The sequence below is a fragment of the Urocitellus parryii genome, chromosome 3, assembly GCF_045843805.1.
Source record: "Urocitellus parryii isolate mUroPar1 chromosome 3, mUroPar1.hap1, whole genome shotgun sequence".
NCBI classification, from domain to species: Eukaryota; Metazoa; Chordata; class Mammalia; order Rodentia; family Sciuridae; genus Urocitellus; species Urocitellus parryii.
In genome coordinates this window covers 143,186,481-143,205,809 of record NC_135533.1, presented here as the reverse complement: position 1 = coordinate 143,205,809, position 19,329 = coordinate 143,186,481, and the positions used below count along the sequence as shown (strand labels likewise).

Here is a 19,329-nt window from a genome sequence, read left to right as displayed (position 1 = left end):
AAATATGATTATCTAGTAAATCACCTTATCATTTGTTAGAGGTGTGGGCAGGGGTGGCTGGAAGAGTCTCTTCGGTGCCTCTGGCTTCTGGTGTCCTTGGCTTGTGGCTGAATTCCCCACATCTCTGCCTCCAATGTCACATGATTTTTCCCTTGGTTCGCCTGTCTCTGTCTAGGTTTCTCTTTCTTATAAGGAGACCAGTTGCATTGGATTAGGACTCACCCTGATGACCTTATTTTAACGTGTTTACTTCTGTAAAGACCCTATTTCCAAATAAAGTCATATTCTGAGGTCCTGGGGGAGAACTGCAAAGTATGCTTTTGGGAAAAGACCTCCCAGGAAGCCCGTCCCAGCGGAGCGCCCTCTGTCGGCAATCACAGGCCCCTACAACTCCCTGACGCGCAGGTGGGTCCCCAGAATCCTCACACGCCCCTCCAGCTAGAAGGACCTCAGTACCCCAGCTTCACCGAAGGACCAGGGTCCCCTTTGGCTCCTGACAATCTGCACGGCCACATCAGCTTGACCTTGGGAGCCTACTCTGGCTTCTTAAGAGTAAATCTGAAAAAATAAATAACAGGGCCCATTATGACTGAGACATTCCAGCCTCCAGCTGAGCTGGCTGAGGCCCTTAGTCTGCAGTCTTGACTCCGGTCTCTGGACTGCCATTACTTATCTAGTTTCTTTCTTTTTTCGTTTCATTTCTTCCTTCCTTCTTTCCAGTGCAGGGGGATTGAACCCAGGACATTGCTCTTGCTAGGCAAGCAGCTCTACCACTGAGCGACATCCCCACCCCCACTGAGGATGGATCCAGGGGCACTTAACCACCGAGTCACACCCCCTTCTTTATTGTTATTTTAATTTTGAGACAGGGCCTAGCTAAGTTGCTTGAAGGCTTTACTTAATTGCTGAGGCTGGCTTTGAACTCATTCTCCTGCCTCAATCTCCCAAGCCCCTGGGATCCGGTGTGCACCACCACCCCCAGCCCACATAGGGTTTTTATGAGGATTAAATATAAAGTATTTGGAACAATGCCTGCTGTCTAGTAATGGCTCATAAATACAATCCCTTTTTTAAATATTTATTTTTTAGGTGTAGTTGGACACAATACCTTTATCTATTTATTTATATGTGGTGCTGAGGATCAAACCCAGAACCTCGCACGTGGTAGGCGAACACTCTACCGCTGAGCCACAACCCCAGCCCCTGTAATCCCATTTTTATGGATGAGGAAATGGAGACTTAGGAGAGGCCAGTAATTTGCACAAGGTTGTACAGACAGGCACCAGCTCCAACCCCAGTCCATCTGACTCCACAACCCTTCCTTTTCAAAATCTAAAACTCTTGCCTTAAATTATCTTTTTAATTTTTATTATTCAATTTTATTCATTTATTTTATTGTTTTTTATTTATTTACATATTTATTTGTTTTGGGGGGTGGTACTGGGGATTGAGCCCAGGTGCTCTTAACTCCTATGTCCCCACCCTTCTTATTTTGAGACAAGTTCTCTCCAAGCTTGTGGGGCACATTTCCTCCATTTGACAGATAACAAAATCCAGGCCCAGAGAAGCTAAGCGTCTCACATGAGGCTGCACCGCAAAACAGGCTAGCCAGAACTGGGGTCTCCTGGCTGCCAGGGTAGGGTTGCTTCCTCCGGACTTTGTCACCGATTTCCCGTGGGCAGCCGGGGAGCCCCGCGGGAGGGCCGGCACACCTTCCTCGGTCCAGCTGCAGGTGCGCTGACCCGGGCTGGGCAGCGGGCGCGGCCGCCACAGGGGACGGAGAGGAGGAGGAAAACGGGAAACGAAACCGAAACTCGGAGAGTGGCACTCGCGGCGCCGGACGGGAACCAGACAGGGACGGGACGGCAGCGCAGGTGCCTCGGCGCATCCCCAGGACCCGGCGATCGGTCCGGGCGGGGAGGCGCGGCCAGCGACATGGACGTGTACGGCACCGCGGCCGCTGACCTCGACAGGCTGGTGACCCGCCGCCTGCAGCCGCCGCCCGAGTTCGTGGGGGCTGCGCGGCGCGCGCTGGGCGCCCTGGATGCCGCCCTCAGGGAGCGCGGGGGCCGCCGAGGGGGCGCCGGGCCGGCGCTGCGGGTGCTGAAGACCGTCAAGGTGAGTGGCCTGGGGACACTGCGGGACCCCTCGGGGACTTGGCCTGTGGATGGGGCGACTCCTGGTCCAGCCTCAGGGTGCTGCTAACGCACGCACGAGCCAGGACGAGCCCCCAGGGCACGGGCTCCCCCCCGCCCCCCCCCCTCTATTCTATTGGATGGAACCCAGGGGCCCCGACCCCTGAGCCACGTCCCCAGCCCTATTTGGTATTTTCTTTAGCGACAGGCTCTCACTGAGTGGCTTAGGGTCTCCCTCGTGCTGAGGCTGGCTTCGAACGCCCCATCCTCCTGCCTCAGCCTCCCCAGCTGATGGGATGACAGGCTCCACAGGTTTAATCTCAGCCCCACCTCTCCTGAGCTGAGTGTCCTTAGCAAGTGACTGCACCTCTCTGAGCGGCTTTTTCTAGTCTGTGAGCTGGGGTGGTAGGACATGTAGCTCATAGAGTCATTATGAGGATTTTCGTAGGGGGCATCTGTAAACTTCAGTTCCAGAGCCCAGCCCCCCAGGAAGGGCCTTGGAGAGTGGCCCTTTCAGGGGCTGGACAGAGCGGTAGGAGATGAGCCCGTGGCTTCTGGCTGGACCAGAAAGCAAAGAGAAGAGTCCCCAGACTCCGGAGCCACGTCAGAATGACCCCTGAGGGGCTCCCCTGCTGGGTCACCCCACCAAAAGTGTTTCCAGACATTGCCAGAGTCCCGCTAGGGACACCACTGCCTGCTCCCGGGAATCGCCATCGGCCTGTGCGAGAAGGAGTGTGGGTGGAATCACACCCAGAGCAAAGGGGGGTGCCAGAAATGGGGTGCAAGGCAAATTCAGGCTCCTCCCTGCTTTTGCCGAGGTTAGAGAATCTTCACCACAAAACTACTGTAAGTCAGTGATGTTAAGGACACAGCGGTGGGACCCCGATTCCTTGGATGGAAGTCAGAGCCCGGCCACCTCGGCTGGCTTCGGAGTGGGAGGTGGGAGCAGGAAGCCCCAGGGTTCCTGAGTGAGCACTGGCTGTAGGGGACCAGCATGGAGGTTGGGATAAGTACGGGTCCCAGCTGGGGTGACAGTTGGCTCTAGCTGGCTCTTGCCACTTACTGGCTGGCAATTCTGTGCCCCCTCCCGGCCTCACCCTCCATCATCTGCTACCGATTGTCACCACATCCGGTTCCCTGCAAGACATCAGGAGTCAGATGCCAGGACAAAGCAGAGCAGAGGCTTGGGAGGTCCGGTCCCTTGTCCTCGTCCTCGTCCTCATCCTCGTCCTCATCTTATGCAGAAACACTGATCGAAAGGGCTCAGACGTTCCATGAGCCACACCACAGTTTTGCACCCATCCTGAGCAAAGGGCTCAACTCTTGCCCACTAGTTTCTGGGTGTTTAGTAGAATTTGCTTTGGGTACCAGGGACTGAAACCCGAGGTGCTTAACCACAGAGCTACACCCCAGCCCATCGTATTTTTCAATTTGAGACAGGGTCTCCCTAAATTGCTGAGGCTGGCCTCCAACTTGTGATCCTCCCACCTCAGCCTCTAGAGTCTCTGGGGTTACAGGCATGCGCTCTCACGCCTGACTCTTCTCGTTGTTTTTAAAGTGAGTTGCCAACATTTGAAAATCGTGAGCTGATGTGTTAAAATTGCTTCTTTTGGAAATTCAGAGCTGGCTGCCTTGGCCACATTCCCTCACGGCACCAAATGCCTGGAACTGACGGCCCCAGTCTCCACCCAGCCCGGCTACCCTGAGAGCTGGTGGACGTGAGTGGTGGAGAGAGCCGGATTCTCCCGTTGCCGTTCCCTTCACAGGAAGGCTCCTTTGGCCGGGGCACAGCTCTCAGGGGTGGCTGCGACTCTGAACTTGTCATCTTCTTTGGCTGCTTCGAAAGCTATGAGGACCAGAGGGGCCGTCGTGCGGAGATCCTCCAGGAGATGCAGGGGCTGCTGGACGCCTGGTGTCAAGACCGCATCCCGGGCCTGCGCCTCCAGTTTCCTGAGCAGAACATGCCCGGGGTCTTGTGGTTCCAGCTGGTATCAGAGGATCTTGAAAACTGGATGGATGTCAAACTGGTGCCTGCCTTTGACGCCCTGGGTGAGGGGTCCCCAGCTCACTCCAGCGTTGGGGGAGGATTCCTGGGGGAGAGACAGGTCATCCAGTTCTGGCCCTGACACTAACTGGCTGGGCCACCTGGGCAAGGCTATACCTGTCTCTGAGCCTTGGCTCCTTGAATAAGCACGGCGGGTTCAGACCAGAGGGGGCCGAGAAGGGTCTGTGGTCCTGGGTGGAGGGGCTGGTCCCCCACCCAGGCACCTCAGGTTCCTTCAGCTGCTCCCCCAGCGCCTCCCACCCGAATTCTCCCTACTCCCTCCCAGTGCCCAGCGGAGCTGGGCCTGCATCCTTAGTGCCCATCCTAACTCAGTGCTTTATGTCCCCAGGGACGCTGAGTCCTGGAATCAAACCCAAACCTGAGGTCTACGCAACCCTCCTCAACAGCGGCTGCCAGGGGGGCGAGCACGCGGCCTGCTTTGCTGAGCTGCGGAGGAACTTCGTGAACACTCGCCCCGTCAAACTCAAGAACCTGATCCTGCTTGTGAAGCACTGGTTCCGCCAGGTGAAGCTCTGCCAAGGTTCTGGCTCCAGACATTTGACTTCTCCGTGCTTTCATAATACTGGAAATATTTTCTTATTTTTCGTGACCTTTTATGGCCTCTTTCTGGAAAATGCCTGCTCATGTCCTTTGTCCGTTATCTTCTTTCGTAGCTGTCTTCTTCTTGTTGATTTGTTGAAGCTCTTTATATATTATGAATGCTAATTCTTATTTACTTGATATAGTGCAAATATATTCTCTTCGTCTGTGGCTTGTATTTTGCTTTGCTTAAAGGTCATTTGTCAGCAAAAGTTTTCAAATTTTAATGTAATCAGGTGTAGTCATCTTTTCCTAAGTTATTTGTTCTTTCCGTGTCTGAAGTCTTTCCTTTCCTGACTTCCCAACATGACTCTCCCTTGTTGCCTTCCAAAAGGCTTGTTTTCCACATTCAGGGCTTTGTCTAGTCTGGAATATTCTACATACGGCATGAGGTAATGTGGAGTTCGTAAGCTTCCTAGCCCAGCCTCAGGAATACCCATCTGCCCTATTCATGCTTTATTGATAAACTCTGGTGCATTGAAGGAGGTGTGCCCAGCCTGTGCCTGGAGTTGAGGGACAAGCTTCCCCAAAATCTTGAGTCACATAGCTTGGTCCCACCATTGGACCACCCAGCATAGGGAGGTCTGGGTGGGAGGAGGTCCTGATTCCAGTTCTGGCTCTGATACTGATTTGCTGTGTGACCCTGGGCAAGTTCCTAACCTCCTCTGGACTTCTTCCTCTACTTCTATATAAAAGGTGCATCGGTCTTTCTCGGGTTCTTCCCACATAGATAGGATTCTTTGGGGACAGGAAATGCTCGCAGCCTGGAGCTTGTTAAAAGGGCCTCCTCCTCCTCTCCAGTCGGCAGTCTGGCCAGCACCCCGGATCTGGGGGGGGGGGGTAGACAGTCCCGGGTCCTGCTGGCTCCGCCCTGGTGACCCCTTGCCCTCCCCCCCTTCCTCCTGCCGAGCCCCTCCCTCCGCCCTGCTCACAGGTGTTCCAGGAAAAGGCACAGACCAGGCCGCTGCCCCCGGTCTACGCCCTGGAGCTGCTGACCATCTTCGCCTGGGAGCGGGGCTGTGGGAAGGACGCCTTCAGCCTGGCCCAGGGGTTCCGGTCCGTCCTGGGCCTGATCCAGCAGTACCAGGGCCTGCGTGTTTTCTGGACCGTCAACTACAGCCTCGAGGACCCTACAGTCGGGGATTTCTTGCGGAGGCAGCTGGAGAGACCCAGGTACGTCCTCACACCCGCCACGTACTCTCCTGTCCCTGGGCCTCGAAGAGCTGACGGACAGTGCTGGAGCAGGGGTGCTGCCCGGCTGCACCTTAGGACTCCCCAGGTGATCCTTTTTCACTTGTGAAAAAATCTCACAATGCCTGGGCCACATGTGGTGTGTGTGAAGGTTTCGCTGACAGATAGCATGCTCGTTTAGAGGACCGTCTACAAAGGGCTATGAAACCACCACCCAGAGTCACAGAATACTCCCAGCACCCCCGTGAGTTCTTCCTGGTCAGCGACACACAAGATAAACCCCATTCTGATTTTCATCCGTCCAGTTTTGCCTGGTTTTAAATCTGATTTGAATAGAGTCATGCACTATGTCCATTTGTGCCTGGTTTCCATTTTCTCAACATTAAGTCATTGAGTTCCATTCATTTAATTGAGTTCATTCTTTTTCATGGCTGCTTAGTATTCCATAGTAGGGACTTAGGACAATATGATTTCCAGTCTACTGAAGATAGCTAATTGGATTGCTCCCAGTTGGCAGCTATGCTGATATACACATGTGTCTTGCATGTGTCTTGATGTGTATGCATCAAATGGATGTAGACCTAGGAATGGAATTGCTAAAGCACAGGGTGTAATTCAGAGTTCCCAGCAATGGTCCTTGTATCTTGGGTTCCTAATATGCAGCCAGGGTTCAGAACCCTGGCTCCAAATTCATCTCTACAACAGTCCATCAAAGTGAGCCTTGTTATCTTCATTTTCAAATGAGAAGACTGAGGCTCAGAGAAGGAAAGTCATCTGCCCCAGGTCACACAGCTGGAAAATAACTAACCTGAGATTGTAACCAGCTCTGCCTGACTCCAGAGCCCTGGTGACCTTCTTGCTAACTGAACCTTGTCTCTCTGGAACTGCAGGCCTGTGATACTGGACCCTGCTGACCCCACATGGGACGTGGGCAGTGGCACAGCCTGGCACTGGGATGTGCTGGCCGAGGAGGCCCGGACGTGCTGTCACCACCCGTGCTTTCTGGAGGCAGCTGGGAGCCCTGTGCAGCCCTGGGAGGGGCTGGTGAGTTTCCCAGGGCCCTTGGGTCTTGCACCCTATTTATGCGTTCTGGTATATTTCTGAGCATCCTCGGAGCGCCGGGGCCACATGTCACAGAACAGAGTGGGAAGGTGGGAGCAGCAGGCATGGTGGCCTCTAGTCACCGGCTGAGGCCGCGGAGGAAGGAGGCCCCAGCACAGGGCCCCTCCCAGCCTTTCCACCCACCATGGGGGCGCCTTCTGCAGTCTCCCCCCGGGAGGGCGCCTTTTTCTAATCTGTCCACAGGCACCGAGCCCCTCACTTCCCCTCTCGGAGCCTCAGTCACCCAGCTGAGCAAAGGGGTGGCTGATGGCAGCAGGGGGTGGCATGGAGACCCTGTGCGGTGACACGCTCCTCCAACCACCTTCCAGGGCCTCCCACGTGCTGGGTGCTCTGATTTGGGCCACCGTGTCCTGCGAGACTCTGACCAGGTGACCCCTGAGGACAGCAGGAGCCTGGACGACACTGTGTGTCACTGGGCAGGGGACAGCCGGCCCGTGAGTCCAGCCCCGGAGCCCGCCACAGCCGCCAGCAGCGCCCTGTCGGCCCTGGGCACAGCCTCGGCCTCTGCCCTGGCCCAGGTCCCCGCCAGGGAGCTGGACCGCTTCATCCAGGACCATCTGCAGCCCAACCCACGGCTCCAGGAGCAGGCCAAGAGGGCCATCGAGGTCCTCCAGCGCTGCCTCCACAAGAACTGCACCTACAGGCCCTCGAGGGTGATCAAGGTGAGCGGGGCAGGTGGGGACCCCATGGGGCCCTCCAGGGACGCGGGAAAGGGGAGAGGTTGCACCACATGGCCTAGGTCGGGCAGGGGGGACCCACGCCCTGGAGCGTGGCCGGAGGTCGACCAGAAGGCCCAAGGAGACCTTCACCCAGCCCAGCCCCAGCCTTGCCTGCTGTGCCCAGGACCCCGCCAACCCCATCGGGCAACATCCGTTAACCCAAAGCCACTTTATGATAATGCACCCAAATTCCTGAGGTTAAACATGGAACTCAAAGTGACAAACAGAAGGTGTGTGGGGTGCGCTCTCCGCCACCCCAACCCAGCCATCGCAAGCCGGGGTCTCGCTGTACAGTCCAGTGCCGGGATTTGTTTTGAATATTAAAAAATAATAATAATAAAAATAAAACCACTCACACAGCAGTCATCACCTCCCTCCTGAGCTCGGGGCCCCTGGTTTCTGGGGCTGTAGGACGACATGGCCCTGGACTGCCCCCCCCACCCATCCTCTGGTTGCTACCCGCCCCCGCGCTCTGTGGGGAGCCTCTCTCCCTCCTTGAAGCCCTGGGTGGAGCAGGCTACTTCCCAGGGCCATCTTGGCTGGACGCCCAGCCCCACCCGCCTATTGGCCTCCAGGAACACTTAGCATTTTCTCAGGAACCACTGTGTCCCCGTCCCCCTCCCCAAGCTAGAAGGCAAGTTCCTGAGCGGAAAATCTTTTACTTACGCGCTCCCACCTGCCCCGGTGCGTGGAAGTGGGTAAATGCTGTTGCATGATGGACAGACGGATGGACGGAAGGACTGATGTTGACTGATGGAAACAGACCACAGAGCGCATTTGAGGCCCATCTGGTCTGGAGCCTGCCCTTGTACCTGCTGCTCCAGATGTGTGGTGGGCGCTGCTGCTGCTGGCCTTGAAGTTCTGGTCACTGTGGCTCGGCCTGGCCCCGCCTCACATGGCCGTGAACTCTGCCTCAGCTCTAGATAAAGAGGCAGGCGCAAGCCCACACAGCTTGGCTCTCTGCTGGGCCCGCAAGAGTCAGAAGTCAAGGGCTCATGGGGTCTGGCCCTGTTGAGGCCACCATCAGCGAGAGAGCCATTTCTGGGCTGCAGTTGGTAGGCTCCTGGCCCTAGCTGTTCCTCCCTCCGCAGGGTGGCTCCTTCGGCAGGGGCACGAATCTCCGGGGTGGCTGCGAGGTTGAGCTCATCCTCTTCCTCAACTGCTTCACAAACTTCGAGGACCAGGAGCGCCACCGAGGGGAGATCCTCAAGGAGATGCGGACACAGCTGGCATCGGGGTGGCAGGACCCAGTCCCCGGGCTGCGCCTTACGTTTCCTGAGCAGAACACACCTGGCGCTCTGCAGGTCCAGCTGGTGTCTGCCGCCCCAGAGACTTGGGTGAATGTCAGCCTGCTGCCTGCCTTTGATGCCGTGGGTGAGGACCCCTGAGCCTGGGGAAGTGACAGAGAAACCCTGGGGACCCGGGAGCACATACAGGCGCCACCTGCCATCCTCCTCGTGCTTCTAAGTCTCCCACTGAATCAGGCACTGAAAACTACTTTGAGGTAGTTTTGAGATCTGAGGCTGATCTCAGCCGATGTAGAGCTTTACCCAGATCTTAGTGAGGGAAGGTTTCAGGCTAAAGGAAACTAGAGAGATACCACCCACCCACAGTTACCAACAGTAACAGTTCCCCAGATCTGCTGGGGACTGTAAAGGAAATTTCAGGGTATCATTTCCTCCTTCGCTTTAGAGAATTTACTTTAGGATTCGTTTTTCTGACTTTTGGAAGTGAGTCTTGGTCATTGTCAGTCCTAAAGAAATGCAGTTATGGAGGCTGAGGAGGCTGAGGCAGGAGGCTCTGGACACAGGCACCACTGATTCCGGGCAGAATGTGGAGCAGTCCATTCGGGCCTGTATATTTTGTACTCTGCATCCTGACATCATCTTTTGCTCTTTGATCTATGACTATTTGGACGTGGGTTTCCAAATGAAGGTTTGGAGTTTGGTTCCTTTGTTTCTTTAAACACTTACTATTTTTTTTAACTTTACTCCAACAGTATACTTCACGTGATAACACTTCTTGGTAATTTGCTGGAACTTTCCAGGTTTAGACTTGAGTTAAAAAACCTTTCTGTTTCCGCTTCCTGCTTGAAGGGTCTGATGGGTGTTTTCCCTCAGGGTCTACTGTCCTATAACCTCTCTCCTTTCTGAAGAGAAGTCTGCTGTCCCTTTATCAGTCATTTCTTTGTATGTAATCTATTTTTATTTGTATATGTGGCTTTTTGCTTGGTCTTCCCCCGACACACCCCCTCTTCCACTTTTGGGAGACTTTGAGACTTTCTTGGTCCACAGTGTTCTTCAGTGTCTCCCTGATCCGTCTGTGCATGGACTGCTCCATATTCTGTCTGGAATCAGTGGTGCCTCCTGTGTCCAGGAACTCAACCCTTCCTTTAGTTTTGGGGAAATGTCTCCCAGGGTCCTTTGCAATATTGCCTCTGCCCATGTTCCCTGTTATCTGCTTTCTCTTGATGACGTCCCCGACTCTATCTCTAATGCCCCCATCACGCTGCCTGCTTCTCATTGCTCAGATCTGTTTTCCATTTTACTCTTTTCAAATGCATCTAATCATCTACCTAATCTTGATTTTTTTTAAATAAGAACTTTTTCATTTCTAGAAGTTTCTATTTGTCTCTTTCTCAAATCAACCTGTTGTCTGCCCTTCGACTTCATTTCTTTCATTGGGGTCTCACTGACTCTTATCTTCTTGGATCACCTTAAACATGCTCCGTCTCTCGGATTGTCCTGTAATCACAAATTCTCCCATCAGTTGTGTCTCCATACCCTCCCCCTCTCCCACCCCACCCCTGGCTGGATCATTTCCTTGTGTGGTTTGTAATTTTTTATTATGAGGAACTTTATTATATGGAACTTTTATTTTCTTTTCTTTTCCTCTGGAAGGTCCTTCTCTGTGGGCTGAAGAACTATCCCTCAAGGGACAGAGTTCTCATTTTGTCTCCAGCTGGGCTCCAAGGGCCTCACTCATTCCCAGGCCAGCTTAGGGGGTGACTCCACAGCCTAGGACTTCCTCACCAGGCCGTAAATTTGGATTTCACAACTGCATCCAGCATTGGATTGGGGTCTCAGTTTCTCCTAGGGGACTTTTCTTCCCCTGTGTCCAGGGGCCTCTCTCTATTGGTGGGCGATTCTTCTGAGACACCTTTCAGGGAGAAAGGTCAGGCTTTCTTTCATTCCAGAATGAAGGAGAGGCTGGCCTCAATTCCAGTTTCCTCTCCCTTCCTTGATTTTTTTACCCTCTCCTGGGAGATGACAACATGAATAATAGCAGTAATTAATGCTTATTGAACACTCGGTGTTTTTAAAGCAGTTTGGAGCAATTTACATGTGGATTTCATTTTACATTGCTTCTTATAATAACCTTATAAGGAGGATGCTGCTTATGAGCCCAAAGATGCAAATCACACAGCTTGGATTTAAACCCAGGATTATCCATTTTGGAAGCTCATTCCCTTAACTTCTATGTGAAAATTATTGGACTACCCAGTTCAGGGTTGATACTTAAAAAAAAAAGGGGTGTGTGGGGGGAGGCCTCAGTGGTAGAGCGCTTGCCTAGCCCGTGTGAGCCGCTGGGTTTGCTCCTTAACACCACATAAAAATTAAATAAAGGTTTTGTCCACCTACAAAAAAAAATTTAATGATAGTTCTGTTATCCAATATTGCAATATATTATGATTGATTGCAATGTCACATAATTAACGTTGAAATTAATTGCATTAATGAGCGTCATCCATTGCACTAATGGTGGATGCATGGTGCGCGCCGCTAGCTTCATTCCCAGCTGCACAATGAGCAGTCCCACTTCCACAGGGCAGCTCGGAGCCGACAGCAAACCTCAGCCTCAGGTGTACACGGCCCTGTTCAACAGCGGCGGCCACGACGGCCAGCACGCGGCCTGCTTCGCAGAGCTGCGTAGGAACTTCGTGAACACGCGACCTGCCAAGCTCAAGAACCTCATCCTACTGGTGAAACACTGGTACCATCACGTGAGTGCCCCTCGGCCCTCCCCCGGAAGCGGTGCTGTCATGACAACTGTCTGGGCCAATCAGCTCCTTCCCTGCACAGACATTTCCTCTCCTTTGCATCCCATTGGCCATCCCAAGCGGAAGAACCGCCTTCGGCTCCTCCCTTTCCTGCCCAGATCCGGAAGTCACTGTGTCTTTCCTCCATGAAGGCCTCCGTTTACGTAGCTGGGGTTCCCCGTCCCTGTGTGGCCCGTGGGTTTCTCCCCACTCCTCACACTCCTGATGCTTTCCCACCCCAAGGCCTCTGCCCGCACCCTTCTGCCTGTCAGTCATCTTCTGCACGCTGCCCCAACTCTTGAGCATCCTCTGGAGGCCCGTGCCCATTCCCACCCCGCAGGCACTGATCTTGGGTTGACGTTCCATGACAGGTGGCAGCTCAAAATCAAGAGCAGCCAGGCCCCTCTCTGCCCCCAGCCTATGCCCTGGAGCTCCTGACCATCTTTGCCTGGGAGCAGGGCTGTAAGAACCACAGTTTCAACATGGCCCAAGGCCTGCGGACTGTTCTGGGGCTGGTCCAGCAGTACCAGGACCTTTGTGTCTACTGGACGGACAACTATGGCACTGAGGACCCAGCCCTGAGAACACACCTTCTTGGCCAGCTTCGGAAACCCAGGTGCACAGCAGCTCCCCGGTGCCTGCCTCCACCCTGTGCTCTATGCCCACTGTCTCCTGGCGTCTGTGTCGAGGAAGGCTCCAGGGCAGGCTTGGGGTCACCAGTCATCTTGCTTACCTCTGGACTTTGATGGGGAAGTGTGCACACAGGAGAAAACCAGAGCCAGTTTTATAGCACAGTAGGTGGCCATATCTCAAAGTGAGGGGCCACCGAGTAGCCAGAAGCCAGCTGGGGCTCCTTCTGAATGTGGGCAATACTGGGCAAACCCTGGGGTTCTGGCACTGTCCCCAACCTTCACGCCTCTTCCCAGACCCTCCACATTCCCAACCACCTGCGCCCCCCACTCTGTCCCCAGGCCTCTAATCCTGGATCCTGCTGACCCCACCTGGAATGTGGGCCAAGGCAGCTGGGAGCTGTTGGCCCAGAATGCAGCGGCCCTTGAGACCCAGGCCTGCTGTATGAGTGGGGACAGAGCCCCTGTGCCACCCTGGGATGTGCTGGTAAGAGGCAGGCCCTGGGGAGGGGACATTGTTGGCTCCCCTGCCTGGTGCCCTTTACCTGCCATTGTGGCATCCCCAGCTTGGAGTGTTGGCTGAGGTGGTTAGCACTGTCCCCTGTTCTGGAGAATGGACCTCCAAGAGCAGCACAGGTTGTCCCATCTCATCCAGTGCCTGAGAGACACAACGTACAAAGACCCTACCTTTGTCTCAAGGCGGGACCAACTCTTGTGATGTGGGTCACGCTCCCAAGCTCCCTGTGGGATCAGGCACTGTGCTACCCTTGTTCCCTGTGAGCATGGCCCCAATTAATCACGTGCCCAAGAATCCCCTGATCAGGCTGTTTCTAGGGAAACCAACCTAAGAAGTAAGCCATCTGCACCTTATGAAAGGATATTGTTAATCTAGTTTTCATTGCTGTAACAAAATACCTGAAGCCAGAAAACTTTATAAAGAAAAGAGGTGTGTTTAGCTGCCATTTTTAGGAAATTCAAGGTCATGGTGCCAGCATCAGCTGGGCTCTGCTGGGGATCCATGTGATGGCATCACAGACACAGGAGACCCTGTGGGAAGAGGAGATGGCATCCTGAGACAGGAAGCACGAGAGCTGCCTGCCTGGCTCACCCACCCCACCCGTTCTCTCCGCAGCCAGCTCTCCTCCACCAGACCCCAGCCAGGGACCTGGACAAGTTCATCAGCCGGTTTCTCCAGCCCAACCGCCACTTCCTGGCTCAGGTGAACAAGGCCGTCAACACCATCTGCTCGTTCCTGAGGGAAAACTGCTTCCGGAATTCTCCCATCAAAGTGCTCAAGGTGGTCAAGGTGAGTCCCTGGAGAGCAGCAGGCAAGACGGGTCCTGCCGGTGGCTGATCTCTCCCAGGCCAGTATTGGGTCTGACCCCTCTCTGTGCCTGCTGCACAAGGTCAGGCATATAGAAGGAGCCAGAACGTGGTATCGGTGGATGGTGGAGGCAGAGTCCAGATAAGCCTACATCTCTTGCAGTTGCTAGTGACACTCAGCTCAACAAAGGACACAAAGGAAAGCACTGACTGATGTTAACTAGAAAGCCCTGGATTAGGCAGCTTCAGGCATAGCTAGATCCAGGAGCCTACATAGCATTATCATGACTCAGCTTTTCTCTGCAGCTCTTGGGTCTGCTTTGTTTTTGTTTCACTGTTTTAAAGCAAAAGCACAAATTTATTGACAACAGAGTGACAATCAATAGTCCGATTTCCATTCAAATCTACAAAAATGGCTCTACTTTTCAGAAGGGGGATTTTTTTTCCTCAAAATTCAAGTTAAGACTTGGAATGGAGTCTCCTGTGCCTGGCTTGGGGAGACAGAATGGAACTAGTCAACCCTGGGTCACACGGCAGGTGGCCCCACCTGGATTTCGGGACCTGGGTGTGGGCAGTTCCCACAGACATAACCAGGATGCTGACCCCAAGTGGGAAGGATACAGGTGTGCATGAAAGATCACCTCGTCCTCTGCACTTCACACAGCCTCAGTTTACAACTGGACAGGCCCAGTGGAGACCCGGTCATCTCAATACAGTGTCAAAACGGAGGGTCCAGGCCTGCTGGCGTGCTGTGTGACCCAGGCAAATACTGTGGTCTCTCTGATTCTCCCTTCCTCGTTCATAAGAGTCGAGGAGGATGGATTCGCTGCCTGGTTTCAACCCTGGCTTCACCCTAGAATCACATGATGCCCAAGTGCCATCCCAGCTCAAATTAGGATGGGACTCAGCTGTTGGCTGTTCTTAAAAGCTTCTCAGAAACAGTCAAGTTTGAGAGCCACAGGCCCGAGCAAAAACAGAGAAAAACTTTCAAATCCACCCCAGCCCCAAACCATGAAGGAAAGAGAAGCTTTGCATTTGTTGAGGGGATTAACTCACTTCTAGCACACTGTGTTTTCTTCTGATCCTGCTCTATTGAAAGATGTGAGACTAAGTGTCCTAACTAAGGTTAGGACACTCGCCCAAGGTCACACAGCAGGTTCCTAACTCAGAATCCAGAGCCTTAAGTGCAGGGCCTCAAGCGGTGCTTGTGGGGTTGACCTCTCCCCTGTCCTCCCCAGGGTGGCTCTTCAGCCAAAGGCACGGCTCTACGAGGCCGCTCGGACGCCGACATCGTGGTGTTCCTCAGCTGCTTCTCCCAGTTCACTGAGCAGGGGAACAAGCGGGCGGAGATCATCTCCGAGATCCGGGCCCAGCTGGAGGCCTGTCAGCAGGAGCAGCAGTTTGAAGTCAAGTTTGAAATCTCTAAGTGGGAGAACCCCCGGGTGCTGAGCTTCTCCTTGACATCCCAGACGATGCTGGACCACAGTGTGGACTTTGACGTGCTGCCAGCCTTTGATGCGCTAGGTGAGGCTCCCGGGTGTAGGCCTGAGAAGGGGAAAGACAGGAGCAGACAGGCACAGTTGTAGAGGTTGTGCACTGCCCATCCGGGCTACATGGGCTCACATCACACACATTGTCCGTGTGAAGGTCTGTCACACCTTTCCTGGAGAGAGTCTGGAGAAAAGGGCACTTTTTTTCTAATTCCCTCAAAAATGCTCTGTGTGATAACAGTGGCCTCAAGCCACAGGATCCTGGCCCCAGAAGTGCCACCAACATGCACTTTGCAGAGTGAGAAAACCCCCGAAATCTAAGTTCACTTGGTGCCTGAGTTTGGGAGAAGAAGGGGGGAAGGTTCCTGTGGAAATGTCCCCGCGCTGTCCTGTTCCAAAGGGCAAGCTTGGTGCTCAGCAGTGCCCCTGAGTGCCACAGACCACAGGGGGACCTCCGCCCCTGCCCCTGCAGTGCTGCTGTCCCCAGAGGCTTCAGGTCCAGGACCTGCCACCAATCTCTGCCCCCACGGAGCCCCCAGTGCCTTCAGGGCATCCCAGGCCACCCCAGGGACAGCCACTCCGGGGGGTCACGGACATCTATCTGGGTTGTGGCTGGGAGACTCTGGGCAATGGCACCACATGGCCTCCCCATTGCCCAGGCCAGCTGGGGGCGGGCTCCAGGCCCCCCCACGCACAGGTCTACAGGGACCTCATCCGCAGCTACCACTGCGCCGGCGAGTTCTCCACCTGCTTCACGGAGCTGCAGCGCGACTTCATCATTTCCCGGCCCACCAAGCTCAAAAGCCTGATCCGGCTGGTGAAGTACTGGTACCGGCAGGTCCAGGTGCGGCCCAGGGACTGGCCCCCACCACAGCCCCTGGCACAGTCCCAGGCCCCTGGGTTGGAGGAATAGGGTGCCCTGGAGGGCCTCGGTTTTCCCCTCTGACTGATGTAACTAGAAAGCCCTGGATTAGGCAGCTTCAGGCATAGCTGGATCCAGGAGCCTACACAGCATTATCAGGGCTGACGGCTGTGTCCTGGGATCTGATGGGTGTGTAGGTGCTAGGGGGGCATGGCCCCTCCGACCCCACCATCGCCACTCTCCTCGTTCCCCAGGGCCACAAGATGCCCAAGGGGAAGGGCTCCCTGCCCCCCCAGCACGGGCTGGAGCTCCTGACCGTGTACGCCTGGGAGCAGGGCGGCCAGGACCCCCAGTTCGGGATGGCGGAGGGCTTCCGCACGGTCCTGGAGCTCATCACGCAGTACCGCCAGCTCTGCGTCTACTGGACCGTCAACTACAGCGCCGAGGACGAGACCATCGGGGACTTCCTGAGACAGCAGCTTCAGAAGCCCAGGTCCAGGCCAGCCCGGTCCCCAGACTCTGGCTGGGGCTCCCCCCACCCCCAGGGCACAGAGCAGAGAGAGCAAGACCCCAAGTTCAATCTCAGCTACGCAGCGAGTGCCCTTTAGCATCAGCGCGCTCCAGGCGAGCGGGAGAGACCTAGGCCAGGGACACTGTGTCCCTTGTTTGTCAGAAGCGCGTCGCGGGCAGCGCTCGCTGCAGAGCCACCAGGGAGCATGAGGCGTCTCGTTCTCTGAAATGGGCACAGAGATAGAAGAGATGTCCCCAAGCTTGTGACACATGTCTAGTCGTTGGGCAGTGGCCATACAGGGGAACATTTTAAAGACTCTCATGATGTCATCTGCCTTAGTAGAGAGAGGAGCCTGATCCGCCCAGGATGCGGGAGGGAGAGAGGCGGCCAGGCTGGAGTGGGCATCAAGGCCCGTGCGCCCTGGGGGAGCACGGAGCCGAGGGGGATCAGTACGTCTGCCTGGATGCAGCATGGTCAAGGGGCCACCAGGCAGAGGAGCCCCTGAGCCCTGTCCAGCACCTGTACTGTCATATACAGGGAGAGGACAGTCCAGCCAAAGCCACAGGGGCAGCCCTAGATGTGCTAGGAGTCACACTGACCCTGGATGGAATTGCAGACCCATCATCCTGGACCCGGCTGACCCGACGGGAAACCTGGGCCATAGTGCCCGCTGGGACTTGCTGGCCAAGGAAGCCGAGGACTGCATGTCTGCACTGTGCTGCATGGACAGGGACGGCACTGCCATCCGGCCGTGGCCAGTGAGGGTGAGAGCCTGGGGGGACCAGGGGGCTGCTCCTGCCCCAGCCGGGCACCAGGGCTCCGTCCTGCAGTCCCCGGGGACCAGCGTCTCCTGCCACGCTCTCCCCCAGGCTGCTGTGTGAAGTCCAGGAGGTCAGTGGCTGCGCTGGACGGCAGGAGTGGACCCCAGCCCCAGTGGCTCTGCAGACCATCTCCCCCTCGCCTGCCCCCGGCCCTCCTGCTCCTTCCCGGGCAGCCCCCTGCCTCGGAACCCGTGCACAGGGAAAGAGGCATCGCTGGGGTTGATTGTGTCGCGGTGTGAACTGATCGATAGGATCAGTAAGAGTGTGAGTCACAGGTTATAGACTAGTACAAATACAGATTATAGAAATGAGATTTTGATAAGTGAGACGAGACCATTATAAAGCAGGACTGTCCCGGGCGGGCCTGGGACTCCATTTGTGCCTCCTATAAAACACTGTTGCAAGAGCCGTTTCTGAGAAACTGAAATAAAAGCTGTTTTCTTATTTAAAAAATTGTCTTTCTGGACTTTGTACCCCACAAATTGTCCCCTACTCAGGGTGCAGCGGTGGTCTGGGGAGCTATGTCCTGGGTGTGAGTGCCCCCGTGGGTCTACACGACTTTGAGGTCGACTCTGGCCTGCCGACCCCCGCCCAATTCAGGATGCGACTGTCCAGCACCTGCTGAACCTGGGGCTGTGGCCCCGGAGCGGCAGAGCTAATGCTTGTTAGCTTCCGTTTGTCACTTGGAGCCCACAGGTCCCCCTGGTCAATGTTTTATGATTGGCTGGCTCACACGACGACCAGCAAGTCACTGAGTTGTGGCTTTTGTCCTCATGTCCTCCTTGGAGGGACCAGGAAGTGGCTGTCCTCCCACAGAGCTTGATCTCTGCGGTGGGTGACAGCCCCTGGCCAGGTAACTAAAGTTCTCTTTTGATTTGAATTCGGACTTGGGGAGTCTTCTGAAGCGGGTCCCCTAACCACTGGTCACATCTGCCTGATGCAGAGGACAGAGGGCTCCAGGGGGCTCTTTTCTGTCTCGGCCCCAGAGTGCACACCTGGGGTACGGAGGCGTCCCCGGGCCCTGCCCGGCCTCTGCCTTCTGAGCGTCTCTCCTGTGACGGCCAGGCTGCCCGGCAGTGACCACTCAGACTCCATCTCACCCTGAGGCTCCGTGTCGCCTGCGAAGTGCTTCTCCCGTGGGAAGGCCCCGCCCTGTGCCTAGTAACGGGTGCCTGGCACAGGTCCTTGGCCCCGCAGAAGGGCAGCTCGTACGCAGTGGGAGTGGTTCTCTTGTTCTCTGTTTTTCTTGGGCCACGAACCTCTTCAGAGATTGATGGTCCAGGCGTCAGTGGCCATTCTCTACTCGTGCTGAACTAGGGTCCTCTTGACCCACTTCCCTTCTGCTGGCTTGCTGCTGGGCCAACCCGGGCAGTCCCCTGGGGGTCACTGACGTCCTCACTGCACAGTCTCTCTGACTGCCCGGGCCAGCTCCTGTCACTCGCAGCTACGGCAATCCAGATGTGGTTTTTGCCTTTAAATAATGTAAAATGTCCAGCCCGGGGTCCCCCACAGTCACCACCTGTGAATCAGATGGAGGAGGGGCCCACCCCAGGGGACAGAGGAAGGAGGCCCCAGCGCCCTCTCTGCCCGGGATGTTAGGCACCCGGCTGTCCAGGGCCTCTGCTTAAGATGTCCGCCAAGGACACAGGACCAGGGGCCGTCCACTCAGCCCCAGGACCCTCACAGCTGAGGGCTGGGGACAGCCCCACTGTCTGGGCCACCTGCACAGCCCCTCCCCACCCCAGGTGCTGAGCTCCGTGGGTGGGTGTTGGTCAGTCCTCTGGGCCTGGCTTGGGTGGCTGGCTGGCTGGGAATCCAAGCCTGGAACTCAGGACCCCAGGTT

General features: G+C 55.5%; 1 protein-coding gene across 1 annotated transcript; it reads left to right on the top strand.

The window, feature by feature from the left end:
- The first annotated feature begins 1,846 nt into the window (after nucleotides 1-1,846).
- On the top strand, nucleotides 1,847-17,840 carry Oas3 (2'-5'-oligoadenylate synthetase 3). The gene is made up of 15 exons (XM_026412050.2): nucleotides 1,847-2,118; nucleotides 3,902-4,184; nucleotides 4,529-4,704; nucleotides 5,714-5,952; nucleotides 6,861-7,014; nucleotides 7,401-7,754; nucleotides 8,903-9,185; nucleotides 11,639-11,814; nucleotides 12,222-12,466; nucleotides 12,822-12,966; nucleotides 13,612-13,785; nucleotides 15,041-15,326; nucleotides 15,952-16,130; nucleotides 16,409-16,647; nucleotides 17,282-17,840. The coding sequence occupies exons 1-15, from the start codon at nucleotides 1,936-1,938 to the stop codon at nucleotides 17,544-17,546; spliced, it is 3,381 nt and encodes a 1,126-aa protein (XP_026267835.2). The 5' UTR covers nucleotides 1,847-1,935; the 3' UTR covers nucleotides 17,547-17,840.
- The last annotated feature ends 1,489 nt before the right edge of the window (nucleotides 17,841-19,329 follow it).